At 43.0% G+C, this 21518-nt stretch overlaps 1 protein-coding gene across 17 annotated transcripts in view; it reads right to left on the minus strand.

The window, feature by feature from the left end:
- Nucleotides 1-21518, minus strand: part of NRXN3 (neurexin 3) — a 1462828-nt gene that overhangs the window by 483770 nt on the left and 957540 nt on the right. For 2 of the 17 annotated variants that reach the window (XM_057488262.1, XM_057488263.1), the window contains exon 1: nt 16837-17976. The exons of 12 other annotated variants lie outside the window; for them this stretch is intronic. In XM_057488262.1, coding sequence (XP_057344245.1) covers nt 16837-17086 — 250 coding nt within the window. In that variant the 5' untranslated portion in view covers nt 17087-17976. Of the gene's footprint in view, nt 1-16836; nt 17977-21518 lie in introns of those variants that run through there. 3 more of the 17 variants (XM_057488266.1, XM_036882226.2, XM_036882227.2) reach the window with 3 other exon arrangements.

Consider the following 21518-nt stretch of genomic DNA (forward strand, 5'->3'; position numbering starts at 1 on the left):
TTACCTAATTTTGTCTGTCCATCAAACACTGGGCGATTACCTGTTGCAGTCCCAACTATTGTGCTGGCAACAGAAATAGAGGTGGTTTCTGACTAAACTTGCTAGATAAAGTCCAGGAAACCCCATTAAAAATGAATTTCAGAAAAACAACAAAACTTTTTTATATAACTATGTCTCAAATATTGCATGGAACATACTTATAGTAAAAAAAAAAAAAGTTGGTTGTTTATCTGAATACCAAATTTAACTGGGTGTCTTGCATTTTTACATGCTAACTGCTGTGACCTTAACTGATGCCAGAGGAATTTACAATCTACTTAGAGAAATAGATATTAATCAGATAATCTCACAAGCAAATGTAAAGCAGCAACTGTGAAAAATGTGCAACAGGGGAGAGCTCCAGAAGGTTATGAGAACTGTATTCGGGAAATTTGAATTTCTCACAGAAGTGGAGGGGGGCTTCCTAGAGGAGGTGACGTACTAAAGCAGAGATTTCAGGTCTAAGTGGGCATCAGCCAGAGCAAGATGTGAGGAAACTGCTTAAACGGGATGAGCAAAAGCAAATCTATAAAGGGAGAATAGGAATGACTGAAAGGAGGCCAGAGAACTGGAACAGAAACCCCGGAAGAGACAGTCTGGTGGATGATGAGGCTAAAAATGCCAGCGAAGGCTGTACAAGGCAGCAACTCCTAGACCATGTTGAATAGTTTTGTCTTTATTATTTGAAGGACTATGGAAGCTCATAAAGAAAGAAGTTTTTGTTTGTTTGTTTTCTGAAAGCAAGGGAGTTACAAAACCAGCTCTACATTTTGAAAAGGTACAGCACACCCTGTAAGAATTAAGCATTGACCTCTTAGGCTTGATCCTTTTCTTCTCTTGTGAATGGCAGTAATGACAAAAGAATCACAGGGTGATTAAAAGGAATAGATCAGATAATGCTCACAGTACTGGTTTCCAGAGTTGTCGAGGATTACAAGTATTTTTCAATGTCTTCCATCAAAGAGCCCCCATCTTCTTTTCCAACCATTCTGTCAACATTCCTTTAGCTGCTCATTGCTCAGCAAACTGGCCCACTGATACCTGAACATCTCTCTGATTTTTTTCCTAAATATATTCAACCCTCCCCTATATGCCTGTAGAAATCATTCTTCAAATACAGTGTACAGTTTACCTCTCCCAGTAAGTGCTTTTTAATATCCTAATGGCTTTTGACATTTTCCTCTCTAAATTCCCATAGTAGTTTCTACCTATCTCATAATGTTTGTAATACTATTGTGTGCACTGAAATGCATTATGGTCTTACCTCAAAGCACTCACTAGATCCTTCCATTGATGAGTATCGCCAAGTACCTTTTACAAAACAAAAACTATGGTGGTCATTCACAATAACTCTCAGTACCCTTAAAGAAGTCAAGGTCTAGTGAGAAAAAAACAATCACTATCAATAAAAAAAAAAGGAATTCAATATTGTATGCTTAATAAAAGGAGAGTGAGCCCTTGTACCAAGTCATGAACCTCCTGCAAGGCCCAAATCATCCTGATAGTCAAGAATCTGGCAGCCAGGAAAATGCCTAGAATCCAACAGGGACCCTAATATAGCCTTAATAATTTTAATTATTCAATGAGGAAAGTGCTATGGAGAAAAACACAGGAAGCTGAGAAATTCACTGTGCCAGTGGGAGGCAGGGAAGATTTCACAGACCAGACATGATGGGAGTGAGCTGTAAGGTGGAAAATGAGTAGAAATCTACCAAATAGTAGAGATTCCCAATTGAAGCAGCAGTAAATTGCAAAGTCATGGAGTTTTAAAGGGCTAATAATGAATAATGAGGCTAAAATGATGTGCGGAAGCCACATTTGAGGGGTTTATACGTCCATTATTCATCCATCCCTCCATTTGGCAAGTGTTCGTGGAAACTCACTCCTTGCTAGTCACTGTTTTATGCACTGGATATACAAGCATGAACAACATAGCCGAAGTAGACAAGGTAAACTCTCAGAGCTTATAGTCTAGCAAGCTGATGGAAGCAGTACTCACAAAATGAACTGCCATGGAGTGTGAAAAGAAAATAAGGTATTATGCTGCAAGGGACTTGAGAGAGCGTCACCTAGGAAAGACTGTTGAGGAAATGACATTGAAACGGAAGCCTGATGTTATAAGAGCTAGCCATAGCCAATCTGGATGAAAATGAGAACATTCCAGAGAGAACATGATAATATGAAAACCCTATCGTGGGAACAAAGTTGGTGTGTTCAAGGAGTAACAACAAAAGGTGGCCAAGGTAGTCAAAGGCGGTCAAAGCTCATGTTGGAAAGTGAAGGCAGATGATGAACGTAAGGGGTTAGCTTTTATTCTAGGTGCAGAGGGGGTGACATGATTTGATTAGGCTTCATTCTGTAGGCTAGGAGGAGCACATAGGAGACTGTCATGATCAGATTGGTACATTAGATGGATGGTTCCAGGAAAATGGAAGGGGCAATTGGAAGCTTAGGCAGATGTGCTAAGGAAGTTGTTTCAACTCTCTGGGTGCTGTAGCTGAGGATGCTGTGGGGATGCAAAGGATAGCACTAAGCATAACTTTAAGGAATGTGTAATCATACCATAAGTCTTTGAGTATAGGGTCTATATGTCAATGATCTACTGCAGAGCACAGCTCAGGGCCTTGCGATGCTCATTCTAAGTACTCAGGAATCAAGTGGGAAGTCCAATGAGGGCATGTCACATCTCCTCTGTCCTAACTGATCTTCTGCAAGCACTGTTCTTCCCGCTGTCCTCCTCTGCTTCTTATATTGGAAAGCCCAGAAATTGTACACAAGATACTAAGTCATGCAAAGTGATGTAGTGGACAGAAGCTGAGTGTCAGTGTCTGCTCTGTCACTTAATACGTGATTGACTCTGGGCAAGTCATTTATGCTTTCTTAGTTTTGACTATATCAGCTAAAATGGGATGAATAACAATTACACCATTTGTCCTCCTGCTGCAGAGAGCTGTGGCAAGGATCAAAAAAGAGCATGAATGTCCTCTGTAACGCTGTTAAGCATTCTACTAATATCAAGTAATTTTACAGGCATACAGGTGTAGTGTCTAAGAATGAACTAAGGAAGTTGTTTCAAGTGTGAAAAGAAAATAAGGTATTATGCTGCAAGGGACTTGAGAGAGGGTCACCTAGGAAAGACTGTTGAGGAAATGACTTTAACAGTCATCTGAGGCTAAAACTCAAGTTTCCAGATTCTCTGTTTAGTCCTCTTTCTGCTCTGCCACAATGTCAGCCCTTAAGCTTTCCAGGTATCGCCTGTTCTGCTGTGGACAAGGAGGTGAGGATAGTCTATGGTATAAGTGAAGTAAAAAGTCAGCACAGAAGGAACACCCCTTCCTACGCAATATATAATTACCCCAGTTCCACACTACTGATTTACTACATCATTAGCAAGAAAATGTGCTAGCCAGCCAGGAGAATTAAAGATGAAACAGTCACAGTGTCCTGCCCCTCAGTGGCATGCCCAGACCGAAGTATGACCTTTGGATACTTCCTTTTTTGCACAGATTGTACATTCTTTTCATGACAAACCAACTTCAGTCAAGAGCTCCTTGGGTAGTTAATGGTGTCTTATGATGATCCTTAAAACTCTCCTCTCATTTTACTCTTGATTAAAAAGAAAGCAAGCACAGGATCTAAGCCCTTGACTGATTTATACTTCAATTTAATTTCTCCCTTTCTCTTTCCTCTTTCCTTTCACTGAATGAAACCTTCCTTGTAATTAGGCTCGAAAGCTCTCTTCAAATGGTTTGATTGAACTGCAGCATACTGTTCCCCTTCCAGGCTGCTGGGGCAGGGGGCAAGCGGGGGACCCTGTGAGGGAGTGGCAAGCCTAGCAGGGAGTGGGAGCTGCATTCCATCATGGCAATTAAGGAAAATAGAGCAAGAGTTTGGAGAACTTGGCTACCATGCTCTCTGTTCCTTCTGTGCTGACTTTTTACTTCACTTGTACCATAGACGATCCTAACCTCCTTGTTCACAGCAAAACAGCTGATACCTGGAAAGCTTGAGGGCTGACATTGTGGCAGAGCAGAAAGAGGACTAAACAGAGAATCTGGAAACTTGAGTTTTAGCCTCAACTTGCCCCTCACTGAAAAAATGTGATTTGGGCTGTTAGTTTCTTCACATAACAAATCTGTTCGAAAGAGTCCCTAAAAACCTCTTCCAAGTCTACGATTTGGTAATTCCACAAATGCAAAGCAGCTTTTGAGTCCAGTGAGTCTTTTATCAGGACATTCTCTAAGCAGCATCGCTCCAGCTCCTGAGAACTTAGCGTTCCTGTGGTAGATCTGAGTTATTATTATTGAGTTGCTTTATGCAGGGAAATAAGAGGTCCCTACCTCAGCATGCCTTAAAGAGTGTTCTTACATGACAGCTGGTCTAATAGGCCCTTAATAACCGACAGATAATGAGAGATATCAGTATATATACAAAATGGCCCTTGGTATGGAAAACCCAAGAAATATGAGTCATCTGAAAGGGAGGGATTGGCTCCAGAGGGCTAGAGTCCAGGTTTACATTCCTATCTCACATAGAAGCTGCCCCCCTCTTAGATTATAACTGACATGTTAACATAAGCCCCCGTGACATCATACACAGACAAATGACATCAGAGCAGTAAGAAGCAGGCTCTGAAACATCCGTACATCTGTAATTCACAGCAGGCTTAGTCCTCATGTTCCTCATGTGTGATCTTTCCATTTCAGGTCAGGAGCTAATTAGGTTTGCTGTCAAGGCCTTTTTACGCTACATTATTTTTTTCTGACTCACACCTTCACCCACATTTGCACTTGTACTAACAGACTCACCCAAATCGAAAACCACTGCCACTCGTGAAATATTTATTTTTTTAGTTTTACTCTCATAATTAATGAACTTCTGCCATATGCATGAAGGGCCAAGAATGAAAGTAGATGCAGATAATCTAATAAGAATTAAGGGGTGTTTTTGAAATCATCAAGCGTTTTGCTTATCTGCGCGCTAACAGAAAGACAAATGCAAATTTGCAAAGACAAAGCTGCAGGTCATTTCAGGATCATTAATTGCATTCTTTCATTTTAAAGGTGGAAGAACTAAAACAAGGAAGTTTTAGCAGTTTGCCTACAACTATAATTTGAGAAAAAAGCCTATAGTAACCGTTGGAAACTAAATTTTCTGATAAATGAGTTTCTTACAGTGAATCATGCAAGCCCATGGGTGAGTCACCAATGGGCTTCCTCACTCTTGGATCCTTCACCGAATATGTAACCATTCTCTGCCAGCTGGCTTGAGCTTATATGAGTTTCCACAGGCTGTTTTAGAAAGCACAACTAATTTTCTGTAATATAATAGGACTTATGGAGATAGGGAAGCGTTCAGATCAGTTTCTCTCAATACCAGGGAACAGGTTTACATTTGCAAAGATTACCTGACCTGAAAGTCCAACAGATGCATGGGGTTAACTGCTTAATAGGTGGAAGAACTTGACAGACTTGCCTAAATCTCTGAGGCTCGATTTCTTGTCCTATAAATTCATGACAATAATAATATCTATCTTGAAAGATGGTAAATATTGAATGAGGTAAGCTAAAGCATTTGGTTCAGTATTTGTCTGTAATATTATGATTTATAAGAAACATGTATTTGGTAGTTCAGATAACCAAAATATAGTTCATACATTTGGTCTTCCTTAGCACTTCCGGACTCACAGCTCCCCAAATCCTAGAAATTTCAAGTTAAGTGTTGAGAATGATAAGGGGGTCATTTGTTATGTTAATGAGATGACTTTTGGAAAGCACCAAATGATGGGGGCTACTTGAGACTTTCAGTCTCTGCCCCCAACCTTTTGGAAGGAGAAAGAGGCTGAAGGTTTGATTACTCACCAATGACCAGTGAGTTAATCAATCATGCCTCTATATTGAAGCCACCATAAAAACTAAAAAATGGACCAGGTTGAGAGAGCTTGCAGGTTGGTGAACCCGTGGAGATTTGTGGCAAATGGTGCCACTGGAGATAGTATGGACGCTCCACACCTCTTCCCATATACCCTTGTCCTATGCATCTCTTCCATCTGGCTGTTCCTGAGTTGTTTTATTTAATAATAAATTGGTTATCTAGTCAGTAAATGTGGTTCCTATGAGCTATTCCAGCAAACCCAAGGAGGGTTTGGTGGGGATCTCTTATTTATAAAAGGTGGAGGTAACAATTTGGATTTGCAACTGGCATCTGAAGTGGCAGTCCCGTGGGACTGAACCCGTAACATGCAGAATCGGACACTATCTCCAGGTAGATAGGTGTTGGGACTGATTTGAATTGGTATCTGCAAATTTCTTGCTGTTCTGTGAGAAGCCCCCCTGCCACACACACTTTGAAACTGGGTGCAAGAACCTAAAAGACTGACTAAAAGTAAGTGCATACTGTTAGTTGAGAAAATATCCATAGTCCTCATAATCAATCCTGGCTCTATGCAGAACATAAAAGACCGTTTAAAAAGAGACAGCTATTGCATTTGAGAATACTATTTTGAGAATTTTTTTCTACCATCTCAGGTAGTATCGCACAAATATTTAAATATTAAGAGTACAGTTTTGGCTTCAATCTGTTTGGATACTTAACCCAGTTCTGCCACAATTACCTGTATAACCTTAGGTAAGTGCCTCCAGTTTTCTGTGCCTCAATGCCTGCATCTTTAAAATGGGAAAACAACAGTACCTACCTCTTAGCACAATTAAATGAGCTAAGGCCTTTAGAAGAGTGCCAGGCACATTGAAAGAACTCAAAAACAGTGATACATTGCTATAATAACAATAATAATTAGGAGCAAAGTAGATATTATCATTCTTGTAAAACACAGATGTATCCTTTCTTTGGTTTATTTTATCTAAGACTGAATTGACATAAGTGAACAATCAAAGATGCCCACCCAGTTCTGCAGAGTTGATGGTTCACGGAAAGAAATATACAGTAACTGGTTCAAGAAAAAAGATGTATAATAAAATGTTGAGTAAACCACAGGCCCTTCCTTCCACCAAAGTTATTCTAGAGCCCAAGTTTTTCCAACACTGAGATTTACCCCTTTCATCAACCTTTCAAACTTTTAAATAATCAGAATGCTGTTAAAATTGACCCCAAGAATCCAAAAGAGTCTTGCTTCATTTTATCTGCAATCTAGTTTTTCATAAGGGTCTTCAGGCTTTTATTAAAACCAGGGGTTTAAAGCAGTTGGAGTCACTCTATTAGTTATCACTTACAAGAAAGTCCCAAAGCCTTTGCTGTCTAACACTACTTACTTGCAGTTAAATCTGGGATTTGAGACCAGGCATTAAATGGACTGTGGAGAGGCACATTTAAAATTTTCAACCAGAGTGATGGCTTTTTGTCTAAAGCCACTGAGACAAAGCCAAACCTGGGAGAACTAGCTCCTTTTTACTAGTCCTTGCCCCTGTTCTGAAGATAAGTGTCTGCCCTAGCCCGTGCCCCTGCAGCTGTCAGCCACACCACGCGCTTCTACAGATCTTGTGTGCTCTTCATAAAGGGTTCTCTCTGCAGCAATTTCAAACTTTAAGAAGTGCTCACGTGACTTGGGGGTTTGGGCTGATTATTTCTTCCTTCTTGTTGGAGGCTCTGCAAGACAGCCAGACCCTGCCTATCTCCTCCCTCTTCCCTTCTTTGACAACATCAAATGACAGAGGTGCAAAGCAAATAAATGTTAAGTAAAACACTGACACTGGTTCAGTTTAATGTGCTCTGTCAACCAGCTCTACTGCCTAGCAACGGTGGTGGCTCACCCCGAGTTCATTCTCATTTTAATATGCCACACAAAAAAGCAGCCTAAATATATACCTCCAGTTCTGAAGCATATAATCTGTAAACTATGGGAACAGGCAGATCATTTCCATTAGTTTCTTATGTAGCAAAAACCACAATTTGCACCCAAAGCATGTAATTATATTCAAATTCTGAAAGACTGCCTCAGAAATAGTTGAAATTCATAGTTTGGGGGAAAGTCACTCAGGAGTATACACAGTGATGTGTTAATGTGGGGGGTGACAGGAATATTTCAAAACAGTAAAAAAAGGGAGGGTGAGAACAGTACCTCAGGAAATGTGGTTTGCTGGTTTCTAGTGGTTCACAGAGACACTTAATAGCTGGTAAGCGAGGGCTGGGGAGAGGCATGTGTCTTTGAACAGTAACTTCGCTGTGGTTTCCAGATGGAAAACACAAACAGGTGACTACATAAACCATTCTCCCCCCGCTTTGCAGTGAATGAGACCCAAGCAGGATGGGCAACATGCCCCTGCATGGGAACCTGAATCTCAGCACTTTCACACACTGGAGTCACTCATTCAGAGGAAGCCTTCAGCACATGCCCGGAAACCCTACCTCTTAGCACGAGGCCAAGCACCCACTGGAAGAATTCATGCGAAAATTATTTTTTACAGAAAACATGAAGATGCTAGCAGAATCCATCCTGCAGGACTTAATCTGGTTAAGGAGAGATCAGTCTGCAAAGAGATGGGCGACAAGGTTGCAATTTGAGCAAAGGTCTTAAAGGAATGAGAAGTCTGCCTTTTACCATAAAGGGAAGGTGGTGGAGTCATGCTGCCTGGCCAAGTCATATGCCCTTGGCTAAGTCCCCACCTTTCCTATCTGGAATGTCGGAGGAATATCAGATGATCCCAAAGCTCTCCTACAGCCCTGGAGTCTCTGAGCCTGTTAGTGTGCTTCTGAGGGGTACATGGCTTTCCTTGCCTTTGCCACTTCTTTAAATTACTACCCCTTTTCTCCTAGTAAGAGAACCAGTCATGGGGCACCTTAATGATGGACTCATTCATTCACAAACACCATATATCAGGTATGAATGTTTGATCAGTCTGCTCCTTTTAATCAGTATCTCCTTGGGTCAGAAAGGGTTTAGGCAGACTGACACACGTTCAAATACTTATTAAGAACTGGCCACTCTTGTGGTTCCTTTGAAAAGGTATGTCAGCTACATTAATCCCAATGCTCCATTAATCTGTGTACCCTGTTCCTGACAAAAGAGTGTGCTAGGTTTGCTTTCTGTTTCTTGAGATAATGAACTGAGTGGTACACAAGACCTGTGGTCAGAATTGGGTTTGAATCTAAGCTCTGCCACTGTATTATTTTGGTCAAGCCACGTACACTCTCTGAGTCTGTGTTTATTAACGAAATGGTGATAATCTTATTAATGGCAAGGGATTGTAAGGATTAAATTAGATGGTATGTAGAAAGCAAGCCCTGGGAGAGTGCCTGGCACTCAGTAAGTGTGCATAATGTGTTTGTGTATGATCCAAGCAAGTCTCTCAAAAGCAAAATAGGAATAAATCAGCTGCTCTTTATAAAACCAATTGTTATTCTGCTCTCTGCTCCGATATGGCTAAACACGGCAGTGTTTTAAACATAACACAGAGCTCCTTTCTAGTATTAACAAGGTATGTTTAAATGAAAACTGTGTTCTTCCTGTCCCAGCATGACTCTGGTGAGGCTGGTTTGAGTGCTTTAAAACAACACAGTGTGCCACTCCTGTATATTCTGCTGCTTCTGTTGGTGGGGGGAGAGAGAAAATCTGGCTGTGGCTTTGCACAAGTTATGGCAGTCAAGAAAACAGAGCTATAAAACACTGGCAGACCTGTGAAACTCAAGGCAGGTTTAGGATACATAGTGGTGTCTTTAAAGATGTATGGATTGGAGAATCATGTGAGTTTGAATATAGTGCTGAGAACTATTTAGAGAGATCATGCCACTCAACCCTCTTATTGTACAAATGGAGAAATGAGAAAGAATTTTCCACAGCTATAATGTTAAGGCACATACACACTACATGCCATATCAGAAACTAGAGGTAAAACAAAGTGGATAGGTAGAAGATCAAGATATCCCATTGAACATCTAACTGCTAAAAGAGTAGTACAACTAAGAAAAGAAAAAAGAAAAACAGGTTACATCCAGAAAGTCACAGAGTGGGTCAGGGAGAAAACTAGGAGTAAAATCTATAACACTGCACAATGTTTTTCCCATAATAAGAATCCTCATTTTAAATTTGAGTCCCACAAAGTCCACTTTATGTGTTCCATCATAATAATGTACTTGCACCTCCTCTATAACCTTTGAGCCTTGGGAAGCAGAAGTATCAGAAAATACATTAAAACAAGTTCTCCATTTTTAGACCTGAAAATAGCAGTCCTAAAATACTTGCCTTTTCCTGGTATAAACTAGATTAAAATTTCTAGTTATCAATGGATGCTGAGCATCGTAGTGGAATGTTTAAATTCTGCATGAATTTGCTAGAAATGGGATCCAATTCTGAATCTCCAAAATGGTCTGAGAATATTTCTTGAAGGCCTCCCCTCTTTCAGTTTGCTAGATCTCTGAGCTTCTAAATTGCTATAATGTGTTATTCTGGGCAAAAATTCACCTGGCATGGACTTTTACACATGCTCAGAATGCACAAGCTGAATGCACTTGCTATCTTCATTTACTGCCATAAACAAGGAAATACATATTAACATTTCCTTGTTTACATTTCCCTAACAGAGTAGTAAGTAAGTGAACAATCCCTTGGTGGCAAAAAGTGTGGCTACAGATAGGGAAATGAGGAGAACTAGTAGATTCGTGTCCTTTCACCTCAAACTACCAACCAGCAAATGATTCAGTGCTGAAGCTCAATCTTGTACAAAACATTGAGAAAGCATTATCATTAAAATAATTTCTCATAAAACATTTAACCTGTACATGGTGGTTCACAATGTACAAAGCATTCCTTGTGTTTTATTTCCCATACCATTTAGTCATATATGTATGCTAAGTATTATTACTGCTCTTCCCAGTTCAGAGATGTACAAATTGAGTCTTAGTTAAGCCTGTGACTTATCCAGGTTCACAAAGTGCCTACGTGACAAAAACAAGATTGAGACCTATTTCCTCCAACTCGAAATCTGGTGGTTGATTGTGCCCACGTCCACTGAACACCACATAGCCCTTTAGAATTCCATTATTATTCATTTGCCATTCCCAACAGCACATATTTTCCCAATTTTCAGAGAAACCAAAAAATAAAAATAAAAAAGCCAAAACCCAAAATTCATCCCCTTAACCCACCAAAAGTTGAATACCTTGCTTGGGACTTAGAGGCAGCAAAGGCTTTATAATTACAACACATTTTCTCATTCATGTCACCCAAGCCTCACAGCCATGTCATGAACTAGAAAGGTTACTAGATATTTGTATTTTAAGATACATGTTCATAAAATAAAAATCCAAAAGAAAAATGATGAAATTGATATTTTCTCAAAAGGACCTATTTTTAGCTGCCAAAAAAGTAGTTATTTACAATTAATCTGTTTTTCTCCATGGACGGTTGAGACGTTAAAGAGTTGGTGGTGTGTGCTTCATGAAAGGAAGAGAGTGAGCGACTGAGGTTCCCAAAGGAAGTCACCTGGAGGGCAGGAAGGTCTGGACTAAAATGGCAGCAGGTCCAAAGAGAGAGAGCCTTACAGTGTGGGCATTAAAGCCTGTTTGCAAAGCACATGGCTGGAGTCAGACGGAATTAGTCTACATGCATATCAAGGTATAGACTGGGTCACACAAAATAAACTGAAAGCAAACAAAAAGGTTTAGCCAAACCTACTGGTGGAGTTTTCCCTACATATATAAATAGAATTCTTTGACTTGAGGCACCATCTAATTAAGTTTGTAAATCACACCATTGTCACTGAAGGTGTGATTTTTCCACCGTGAATGTCTGAGTTCAACATATATTCAGTGACTGGTATGTTTTCACTTCGTTCCCAGTGACTCGGTCTTTGGGGAGGAGGAGGAGTATTATGGGCTGAACTATGTCCTCACAAAATTCCTACATGGAAGCCCCAACACGAAGACTTCAGGATGTGACTGTATTTGGAGATGGAGCCTTTAAAGAGATGACTAAATTACAATGAGACATCTGGGTGAGGCTTAATCTAATCTGAGCAGTGTTCTCATAAGAAAAGGAGATTTGGACATACAAGGAAACATCAGGGATGTGTGAACACATAGGGAAGACCACTGAGGTCATGATGAGATGAGAAAGTGACCATCTTCCAGCTAAGGAGAGAGGTCTCAGAAGAGACCAAACCGCCAACACCATGATCCTAGCCTCCAGAGCTGCAAGAAAAGAAATTTCTGTGGTTTAAATCATCTAGTCTGTGATTTTTGTTTTTAATGACAGCCATAACAAACTAATAGAGGGAGGTAAATATAAGTAAGTTCAAGGTTTATCTCTAGAGATGTGTTTCCCTCCCAGATTACCTAGATCACCCAGTCCTAGTGGAGCAAACTTACTGAGATCTAATAAGGTCATTCAGTAACATGTACAATGGAGCATGTTATCTCTTCCAGATTCAAATTCAAACAATAAAGGAATAAAGTTCTTACTATGGAATTCCAGCCATTAGCCAGTTTGGAGTTTATTTTCATTTGTTTTGTGGGTATTTTTCCCCCCCTTTAAAGGAATTATTCCAATTATCTCATCTCCTCTCTGTATGATTGGCAACCCTCACCTCTACTCTATCCAGTGCGCTGTGCTGAAAGTGCTGAAGACATTTACACTAAGACATTATAGTCTCCCTATGGTGGTATTTCAACAACAAGGTAATCTCCAGACCCACCACTTGTCAGCAAATTTTAGAGAGGAAGAAACAATGCATGCAGAGAAAGGAGAGAAGAAACCAATTTAATTAATTCATCACCAAAGCCAAAGACTTATAAATCTTATCATTTTATCTGTCAACCAACACTATGAATTATTCAGCAAGCTGAGTCCTAAGAAAGGTGAGAGAAAGTGATTAGAAAGCAGCTGGGTGAGCAGAAGAAAGTGCTCAATGGATCGGAGCAAAACAAGGCCCATGCCTGGGAAAACTTAAGAAGTAGGTCTCTGTGACAGTGAATGAGTAGCATAATTTCTTACAAGGACTCCTGGCTCATGAGCCACAGGTGGGACCACCACTACCACTTTGGCTACAATGATTCAAATAGGACCTCTGTGGTCCCCGCCTTTACAGACACAGGTGCACAAACACACATGCACACACGCACACATCCTGGTTTCTGAGACTTCCCTCTAAATATGTTGTGGTGTATTCCCTCTTAAAATTGTTTTCTATGTTCTCAACTAGTTCCCCACATGCCTAATGAGTCAGGAAAGTGTAGTATATTAAGGAAGATAAAATGTAAGGCACTCATTAAACACAGGATCCTTTGAGAAACCTGTTTTCTAAGCTATTAGTACTAAAGCCTTTTTTTGGCACATGTACATTGGAGTTCTTAAAGGCTGAGGAGAGGAAAGAATATTCAAAATCCCTTATGAAACTGAATATGAGTAAACAAATATATTTTAGTAGCTATATGTCCCATACTATTTAACTACCTAGGAGCTTTGACAAACGTGATATTTAAGAGTGGAAATAAAGTTAAGGATGAAATATGTCTGTAGGAATATTCTGAATAACAGAATAACATAAATCTACATTTTATAAAGGATATTTAGATTTCATATTAATTAATTTGTTTTGTATCTGGGTTCCCACCCTATACCCCATACTTTTTTAAATTAGGGGAGCATCTTTCACAGATGATCAAAATACTTCTGAAATTATTCCTGGCTGACCACCACAATGTCTTATTTAGTTTTCTAACCTTAGCAAGTAGCACTTTGCCTGGCATATAGTAAGTGCTCAATAAATGTTCACTGATGACTGAATAGAAGAAAGCATAAAAGAAACAAGGAGCCTGAGAGAAGAGACTAACAAATAGGGGGAAGTTTAGTAGATTTCAGTGAAGAAGGTAATTAATTCTTTCCTGAGATACACACCTTACCCAAGACATTTTTGAGGTGTCCCAAGATGGTGTGGTCTTAGTTTCCCCAACTCATAAAGGAGCTTAGCTTTCCCTAGGCTGCTCTGGGATGAAGCGTTCAGGCACATATACGCATAATCAATTCTTTAAAGACCAGAACTGAGCGTGGGTAAAAGCCCAGATGTTGGGAGGGTTTCTGTTTCATCTGTCTGCCTTAGCATGAGCCCCAGTATAGGGAAGGTAATTTGGAAGGAGGTGTGACAACAGCTGATCAGTGGGGCAGCTCCAAGGACTTTGAGCTTCTTAGGAAATGGGCAAAGGGAATAAGGGTAGAAAAAACAAACAAACAAAATTCTTTCTTGAGTCCTAAGAAAGTTCTTGGACTCAGGGCTCTAGCTTTCATTTTATACCAGAATGAAGAGCATTCATGCTTCCATAAACAAGAGAGACTGCTGCTTTTAACTCTGCAGTAAGGTTAGCAGGAAACTATTAGTAATGAGCATTAGTCCCATGGAGCTATGCCTCCTACCACCTCTATCCAAAAGATTTTTTAAAACAATTGCTGTCAGCTAAGCCTGTGCTTGGACTAGAGGAAAGCAAGTGTATCCCAGGTAAGAATGAGGGGTGTACTAGCAAAGCATCACAGGGTCTCCTGGTCCTCAGGATGCAAAAGGTTGCACCTTTTGAATGTGGGATTGGAGCTAGAGGTTGGGGCATCTTGTTGATTTCTGCTTCTCTTGATTTCAAGCTCAAAAACATTAACTAAATATGCAAGGAGCCTACTTAATTTGGAGGCACTCACTCTCCATGCCCCAAATCAATGGGATGGGACTTCAGGATTGAAAGAGGATGCTGAAGAATTGAATTCATAAGCTTTCTTATCTTAGCCAGACCCTAGAGCTCACTGCATTCTACAGCCCTGGTGGATCTGAGGTCCTTTTCTGGGGTCTCTGGCTATTTGCTTGCTTTGTTCTCCTTCACCACCATACTGGATCTTATCAGATGCGGGTTAATGAGAAATCAGATTGGGAACTAGTCAGAAGGATTTGGAAGGTACTGAGCAACTGATCCTTGAAGAAATGAAGTAGAGAAGAGTTGTGTTTAACCTGTGCAAGGCTCAACCCCTTTAACTCTCTTAGCCGAGGGAGGAGGGGGAAGAGAGAAGGGGGAGGGAGGAAGATTGACAGATTGAGGAACCCCTGGGAAGTACTGCTCTGCAAATGCCATCACTTAACTAGTAGCTGCTTTTAACTGTTCACCTCCTGAACAGAAAACAGAGAGATCCTGCCAGCCTATAACCTCTAACGAATGCATAATCTTCATCTCCCTGCTGATCATTTACACTAATTAGCAAAATTTAACTAATTATCGCTGAGCATTTCCGTGTTTAATTATGGCTATTAGTAATTGTCTGGCTTCCTCCATCCTTCCCACTCCCCGTTTCTTCCCCCCACTTTACAATCCCACCCTCGCTCCCACTCCCTCTCCCTCTTAGGTGATAACAGTTTCCGTTTCAATGAAATTGCTTTTGATTTGCTTTTTTGATGGTTGTATGGTTGTGGTTCTTTCCTCTTCCAGCTTTGTTTGTTTGTTGACAGCCTACATCAGACCCAGCAGGTGCCACTGAGAAAACAGCAACCAGATCAAGATCAAGCGCTCCCTCTTTCCCACCATCCCTCCACTAACCTTACAAGTACTGAGCTGCTTGACAACTCCATCAAATAAAATTTAAAGAGAAAGCCAGAAAGAGCCAGAGTACGTGCTGGCATTTTCTCAATGCACTTCCACTTAACACTATAGAGAGCAAGAGCAGAAGCCCAGGGCTAGGAGGCAGTGGAAAGAACTGACATTCTGAGTGGGGTCTGCATGGCATAGCTCTTCAAAATACAAGCTAGGGCAGGGGACCTCTCCATTGCTTCACTCCTGCTGATCCCTGGAGGACTGTGCCTGCAGCTGGGCTCTGTGATTCCCACTCTCCTCACCATCAGAGTAGAGTGTATAGTAAACAAATAATGAAGCTCCCTTCTTTAGAACAGTTTACTACAGCAAGCTCCTACCTTAATGGCAGACATCCCCCTTTTAGAGGCAGTCTGCTCAGAGCTGAATGTATTTTTAAGAGCCATAGATCTCTTCCTTCAATAGCTAAGCAAGGAGGGTTGTTGGGAGCAAAACACATCATACCTCTACTATGTGAATAAGCCCACTGGTGCTACCTTCCATGACATAATATTTGCAAAAATGGTGGAATCGAAGTAACTATAATTTACACTCAGGCAAATTATAAGTGGAATTTGGTTTATCTTCTACATTTCTTCCTCTCTGGTAGTTAGCTAGCAATAATAGATGTACAACTTTCATGATAGATGCTCTTTCCATCAGACATGTGGACAAAAGTAAAGCTGCCCAAGTGAACAGTAATAAGCACTGGTTATTACATTTTCTGCTTCCTTAAACTCAGCTGCTCTCCCCCCCCACACCCCGATCTTTACCACATAGGTCACTTTACAGCAGTTCAATCAACTTTAAGCTGAAGATCTAAGGATTCCTGCTGTCTGCTATTTCCCCTGGATTAGCTCCCAAACAAGAGCAGAGAAAAAAAAGGGTGAAAGCAAGGTGAATGAATGAATTCTCAAAGAGCAGAATTCAGGACTTATCTGAGAAGTTGCCCGCCATCGTGGGGGATATAGGAAATAGAAGTTTGCAAAGGGGAGAATGTGGTGTTTGTGCAGCTATGAATAAGGAAGCTAAGGAAAGGAGAACCTCTTGGAGAAAACTGAAGGGGGCTGGGGCAGAAAACACTCATCTTTAATGGGCAGTTGGACATTTTCTTCCCTCATGCACATGCAATGCTTTACATCATTTTAAATTCAATTCGTTTATTCTCTTCCCACCCTTGACATTACCTGAAAGGCGAGTGGGTAAAGGAATTGCTATGCCCCATTAAAAGGATAAAGAGCAGAGACCCACCGTGCCCTCCTCGAAGGGAAACAGGAGAGCGATAGATAGAAATAGGCACTGAGTGATGCTTGCTGCCATGGAAATGGTGCTCGTGCTGAGAGTGAGACCCCGGCGAGGAAGAGGAGGAGGAGGAAGAAGAAGCTACATGAGAGGAACTCCACACAGAGCTGATGATACATCCCCAGAAGAGGGACCAGATCCCAAGCGTCCAGGCCGGCTGGCGAGGAGGGCTCCGTCTCGCGTGGATTCTCAGGTGCATGGTCAACGCACTGGACCACTACAGATGGGCAGTTTGAATTCCAGCCAGTGAGGGATAATGTAGTTCATGATGCCCAGGGGCCCATCATAGCAGGAGGAAGACTTGCCCGAATTTTGCAAAGAGGGAATGAATACGAGCTTTCAAGACAAATGATGAATCAGTTAAAAAAAAAAATACTACTAAAAAAGAAAAAAAGAAAAGAGAGAGAGATAAAGGCAAACGCCCCCTTTCCCGGGGCTGAAATTTAGAATGCCAAAGTCCACCCAGGTACAGCAACCCTCCTCGGGAGCTCCGGAATGCCACACATGTCAGGGGAGGCCCGGCGCTGCTTCCTCCAGAGCTCCAGGCACCGCAGGTCTGATGACTGAACTGCACGCTCCGCGAAGCCACAAGACGGAAGGTGGAAATGATGGAAGGGAAGGAGGAAGCAGAAGACCCAAGTAGGTTCAGGTTAGTTTACGCCAACATCCAAGCAGTTTGCACATATTTTTCCTTTTTCCACTCCCATGCGATGCAATGCAGAAGTGCCAGGCAAAAGGGGGCTGCCGAAGAGAGAGTTGTTCGCGTGTTCCTCGGAGTCTCGGCGGCCGCGCGCCAGGGGCTGTTAACCCCGCGCGTCCTGGAAGAGCGCCCCGGGGCCGCCGCCTGCGTCCCGGCTTTCCCGACTGGATGAAAGCAGTAGCGAGCGGCAGCCCGAAGGGAGCCAACAGGCAGGACCGGAGGGAAGAGGGGCGGGAAGCCAGCGCGGAGAAGCCACCCAAACCAGCGGCGGCACGGGGCGGAGAAAGGTGTGTGGGTGAGCCGCGAGGGCGCGAAAGGACGTGCCCTGCAGGCGGCAGCGAGGGCCGGGAGGCCGGCGGGCGCCCGCCAAGTGCGCGGAACTGGGAGGCACAGGTGAAGTGAAGCGAGGAGCGGGGGAGCCAAATTCACAAATGGGCAAGTCATATGCAAATCGCGCACTCCCGAGAGCAAATCAGTGCAGCCCGAGCGTTCTGCCGAGGGACTGACTGGCTGGGGAGGGGGGAGGGGCCCGGGCGCCCCGGCACCCCGGCCCTCCCCGCGCCAGTACGCGCTCGCCGGTCTACCCCCGCGCGATCCTCCCGCTCACCCCGGCCGCCCTCCCCGCGCTCCGCTCCCGGGAGCCGAGGGAGAGCGCGCGCCGGTGTGTGAGTGAGACAGACGGCCAGACGCCGCTGCGCCTTTTTATCGCCCTCTCCCTTCTCTCCCAGGAGCTTTAGACCAAAGTCGGACGATTAAGTCACCTTCCACAGTTGGGGAAGGAAATGCAGGCGGAGGCTAAGGCTGAAGTAGCCCCAGCTAGAAATAAAAATAAACCCCTTGAGTCAGCAGAGCGGCGGCGCGGCTGCCCGCGGCGGTGCCGCACGCACTCCCCCGGCGTGTGCCGCTGTGCGGACGCGGAGGCGCTGGGCCCCACCCGGCCGGCGGACGCCGGCCCCCCGCGTCCTGCTCGCGAAAGTGGAGGCGGAAAGGAGACCTGGGGACTCCGGAGGGTGAGGGGTTTCGTGGCTGGAGGCCCTTTTGCAAGGGGAGCTCCCACCCCCGGTGGACAGGACGCTCATGGAATTCTAGACCCAGATGTTAGCGCCGTGCTCGCCGCTCTGGCCAAAGAACTTCAGAAGGGGCGAGGGCTGCCTCTGCTGGAGGAGAGGAGTGCTCGCCTGGCTGGGGCTGGCCACGGAGACGCTGTCCCAAGTGGGCGAAGCCTCCGGGCCTCCAGGCCTCCAGGCACCAAAAAGCAGGCGTTTAACCTCCAGGCTGAACCCGCAGGGGCGAGCAGGAGTGGCAGAAAGGGGCTTGGCACACCTGCCGCGGCCATACAAAAAGATGTCCCGGGGCTGCGCCAGGGAACGGTGACATTCTTTACCTGCGGTCCCCACTCCCACCCCTACCCGCCTTCCCCGTATTCCGTGTGATGAGCTGGAGACACAAACCCGAGGGCAGAGAGCCCTTCTAGACCCCCGGATCTTGGCAGCCGCGACTCTCTCCTTCCCACTCACCTTAGTTTAAAAAGCCCATTATGTTTTGGGAGGTCACGAGGCAGAGGGAATAACACTTGCTAGTCAAACCACATCGCATATATGTATGAATTTTTTTCCTTTTATTTTTAAAGGAGTTGATAGCACCTTATACTCCTGTTCTCCATGAACATTTCTAATCCCCTGAGAATATGGAACGGGATTAAGACAATCCTATTTTTTTCTTGGGACCCAAGAAAATGTTGAATAACTTAGCATATGTCTTTCTAACACATAAAGATGCCAAACCTATTGTTAGATAGAAAGACTTGAGTAGCCAGGGAAAGGGGAAGATAAGAGTCTAGGAAAAACTGCCCAAACTCTGCCCAGGTAGAGGGTCCCGTGTGAAGACAACATAGGCTTTGCCGGGAGATAACTTCTTTCCCATTGGGAATAGGCCAAACTGGTCCCAATAGGTCCCAGTGTAGGTGCAATCGAACAGAACTGATAACCACCCAAACCACACCTCATCATAATCTCATTAAAACAAAATTGCAGTGTTGCTCCTATGCACTTTTCTATGTGCATTTTGGGGAAGACCTCTGCACCAAGAGGAATGGGTGTATAATTAGAGCTGTCAATCAAATGACCTCACCCCGTCCATCAAAGAAGTGCCTAAAGGCTAGATCCTTATAAATAGACCCTCCCCCAAGAGTTAGGGGGCCTTTGTCTACCTTGACTCTGGCCAGCTCCTCCCTTGGAGTGCATCAAATGAAACTTTCACTCTGCTTTGCTACTGTGTCTCTGACTTTCAAATCTTTATTACAGCAGGGACAAGCACCAAGGAGAACAAAGTCAACCCATAACACTATGAGTGCTTGTCTTCAAGGTCAAATATCAAGTCCATTTTGGAATTTATGGTGGTGACGTGGTATTCTGGTTCTGAGATCAGTGTTTTCCCAAAGGTCCATGCTGCCCATGGTTTATGGTGCACAGTCACCCCAAGTGAACTGGGTCTCAGCTGAAATGGTAATCTGGGCCCCCAGACATCCCAGGAGGGGGCCCTCATTCAAGGTGTTTCAGCCCTTGTGTGGTGGCCCACAAACGTGATGTCTTAAACTAACAACATGTAAGAGGAGTGGTTTATGGTGATCCAGTTTAAGCCTCAGTTTCCTCCTCTGTAAAATGTGGATAGTGCCTTCCCTCTTGAGGTTTGTGGGAAGTTTAAATGAGATAATACATACACAGCATCAGACATAGTGCCTGACAAAGAATGGCAGTAGTATTCTGTTCAATAGAAAAACAAGTCAAAACTCCAAGAAGGTTTAAGTAAATGTTTACAGCTTTATGTTATTATTTAAAGAAAATTTGGGGAAAAAAACCCCTTAATATCTAAACATCTTCATTTAAGGTAGGTGATAATTCCCATTCCCTCCCATCACTTCTTGATTTAATCCTCCAGATGGACTTATTCTAATGACATGGCCTTAAGGGGACCTAGATGGTGTGGCTTAGGCCTAATGTTCCAACTCCATCTTCTGCCAGATGACCCATTACTCAACATCCCTCCAATACCCCAGACCGTCTTTCTGCTTTTTGTGTCAACTTCTTTCCCAACCTAAAACCTTTATACTTGGGGGCCTCTATTGTCTGACTTTTCCCTAAGATTTTCCTGGTATTTTCCTCAAGATTTTCCTGTGATTGGTTCATTTCAGATGTCACTTCATCAGAAGCCCTTTTTTCCCTCATGTGAAGTTAGCCATTACCACCCCAGGAAGACACAGTATTCCATTGCCTTGTTCTATTTCCTTCACAGCACTCCTTACTTGCAGAAATTATTTTATCTGTATATGTTCATAGTCTAGCTCTTTCAAAAACAAAAGGTTGTAAGCTCCCTGGAAGGGGTGCCTTTGTGTTGTTCTCCTGTATGTCCTCTGTGAGTGGATAAGTGGGCAGCACATCATAGGAGCCCAGTAAATATTTGCTGAATGAATGAATCCAATGAATCAATCGCCAATCTCATAGTCACATATCCTTATAAATAACCATTAATTTCACTGATGTATTTATCTGGCTTTAGTGACATTAATCTCTTGAGAAATGCATTTCCAGAGTTGATGAGCTGACCACTTATCCACTCAACATTTTTCTTCTTTTCTAAGTTGGCACTGAGTGTTGGAGCCTCTGTTTTTGCTTTGTCCTGAGGAAGCATGGGAAGCTTAGATGGACTTTCCAATTAATTCTCTGCTAGACAACAACGTGAAAATAAATCCTTAATGCAATACAAAATCTGGAAATGCTACTGGTGTGTCACAGTGGGAACTATTCATTTTACTTGTCATACTTATAATTTATGTATTTACTTTTTTGCAAAATGTCCAAAGAAGTAGCTGAAAATTCTGGTAAGGCTGATTCCATTTAGGGGCCCTAGACGAATACAGAGAAGACTTATCAGA

The sequence above is a fragment of the Manis pentadactyla genome, chromosome 11 (genome assembly GCF_030020395.1).
Source record: "Manis pentadactyla isolate mManPen7 chromosome 11, mManPen7.hap1, whole genome shotgun sequence".
Lineage (NCBI taxonomy): Eukaryota > Metazoa > Chordata > Mammalia > Pholidota > Manidae > Manis > Manis pentadactyla.